Here is a 1515-nt window from a genome sequence, read left to right as displayed (position 1 = left end):
ATGTCCTATGACCACTATGTGGCCATCTGCAAGCCGTTGCACTATACAAGCATCATGTCTCGTCAAGTATGTCATCTGTTAATGGGAGTGTCATGGGTAGCAGGCTTTCCTCATGGAGTCATACAGATCATCTTCATATTCAGATTACCTTTCTGTGGCCCTAATATCATAGATCACTTTATGTGTGACAAGAATCCTTTGCTCAATCTTGCCTGTACTAATACTCTAGGGCTCTTTGTTGCTGTCAACAGTGGTTTCCTCTGTCTGTTAAACTTCCTTCTCTTGATTGGCTCCTACGTGGTCATTCTGCACTCCTTAAGGTCCCAGAGCTTGGAGGCAAGGCAAAAAGCTCTCTCCATCTGTGTCTCCCATACAACAGTGGTGGTCCTATTTTTTGTGCCCTGCATATTTGTATACTTGAGACCAGCAACTGCTTTACTTATTGATAAAGCAGCAGCTGTATTCTACACTATGGTAACTCCCATGTTAAATCTTTTAATCTATACTTTGAGAAGTACTCAGATGAAAAATACTATTAGGAAACTGTGTAGTAGGAAAGTTATTTCAGATGAATCATAAAATGTGATTGGAATCTAACATGTATTCAGTGGCAGCAAGGGTCAAAAATGCATTTTCAATAATCTTAACAGTGAATACTTATGATATAAAGAAAATAGTTAAGCATTATAATCATAAATTCTACAGTGACAGAAGAAATGATGGCAAGAAATAAGAAGTATTTAGGCAAGGGTAAACATTTGGAATATTCTTCCATATTGGGGCTTAATTTTACCTAATTCAACAATGTATATAGATTCACAAGCATTCATTCTAATAAAAAATTAAAGAAATACAAAACATATTGGTATTGAGAGTAATCTCCATAACAATCCAAAGAGGTAGAAACTATTATCTCCTTTTTATAAGTAAAGAGACAAATTGGAAAAAAAAAACTAAGTTCCAAACCAGAAATACTAAAGTGTATATATATATATATATATATATATATATATATATATATATATATATATATATACCCATATATGTATATATGGGCTTCCCTGGTAGCTCAGCAGTAACAAATCTGCCCACAATGCTGGAGACCTAAGTTTGAATTCTGAGTTAGAAAGATCACCTGGAGAAAGGAATGGACTAACCACTCCAGCATTCTGGCCTGGAGAATTCCATGGACTGTATAGTACATGGAATCACAAAGACATTAATAAATAAAGTATAATATAGTATATATACTGTATACACACACACACACATATGTATATGTGTTAGTCAGTTGTGTCCTACTCTTTCTGACCCCATGGATTGTAGACTGCCAGGCTCCCCTGTTTATGGAATTCTCCAGGCAAGAATATTGAAGTGGGTAATCATTTCCACCTCCAGGGGATTGGCCAGGGTCTTCGGCATTGCACACAGATTCTTTACCATCTGAGCCACAAGGGAAGCCCTGTATGTTATATTATATACTAGCTATATATTATTACATATACCATACATGAA

General features: G+C 35.8%; 1 protein-coding gene across 1 annotated transcript; it reads left to right on the top strand.

The window, feature by feature from the left end:
* On the top strand, window positions 1-579 carry LOC133065370 (olfactory receptor 4C46-like). Its single transcript, XM_061156141.1, has one exon. The coding sequence runs from the start codon at window positions 1-3 to the stop codon at window positions 577-579; it is 579 nt and encodes a 192-aa protein (XP_061012124.1).
* Window positions 580-1515: the final 936 nt, after the last annotated feature.

The sequence above is a fragment of the Dama dama genome, chromosome 11 (genome assembly GCF_033118175.1).
Source record: "Dama dama isolate Ldn47 chromosome 11, ASM3311817v1, whole genome shotgun sequence".
Taxonomy (NCBI): domain Eukaryota; kingdom Metazoa; phylum Chordata; class Mammalia; order Artiodactyla; family Cervidae; genus Dama; species Dama dama.
This window is presented reverse-complemented; position numbering and strand designations above follow the sequence as displayed.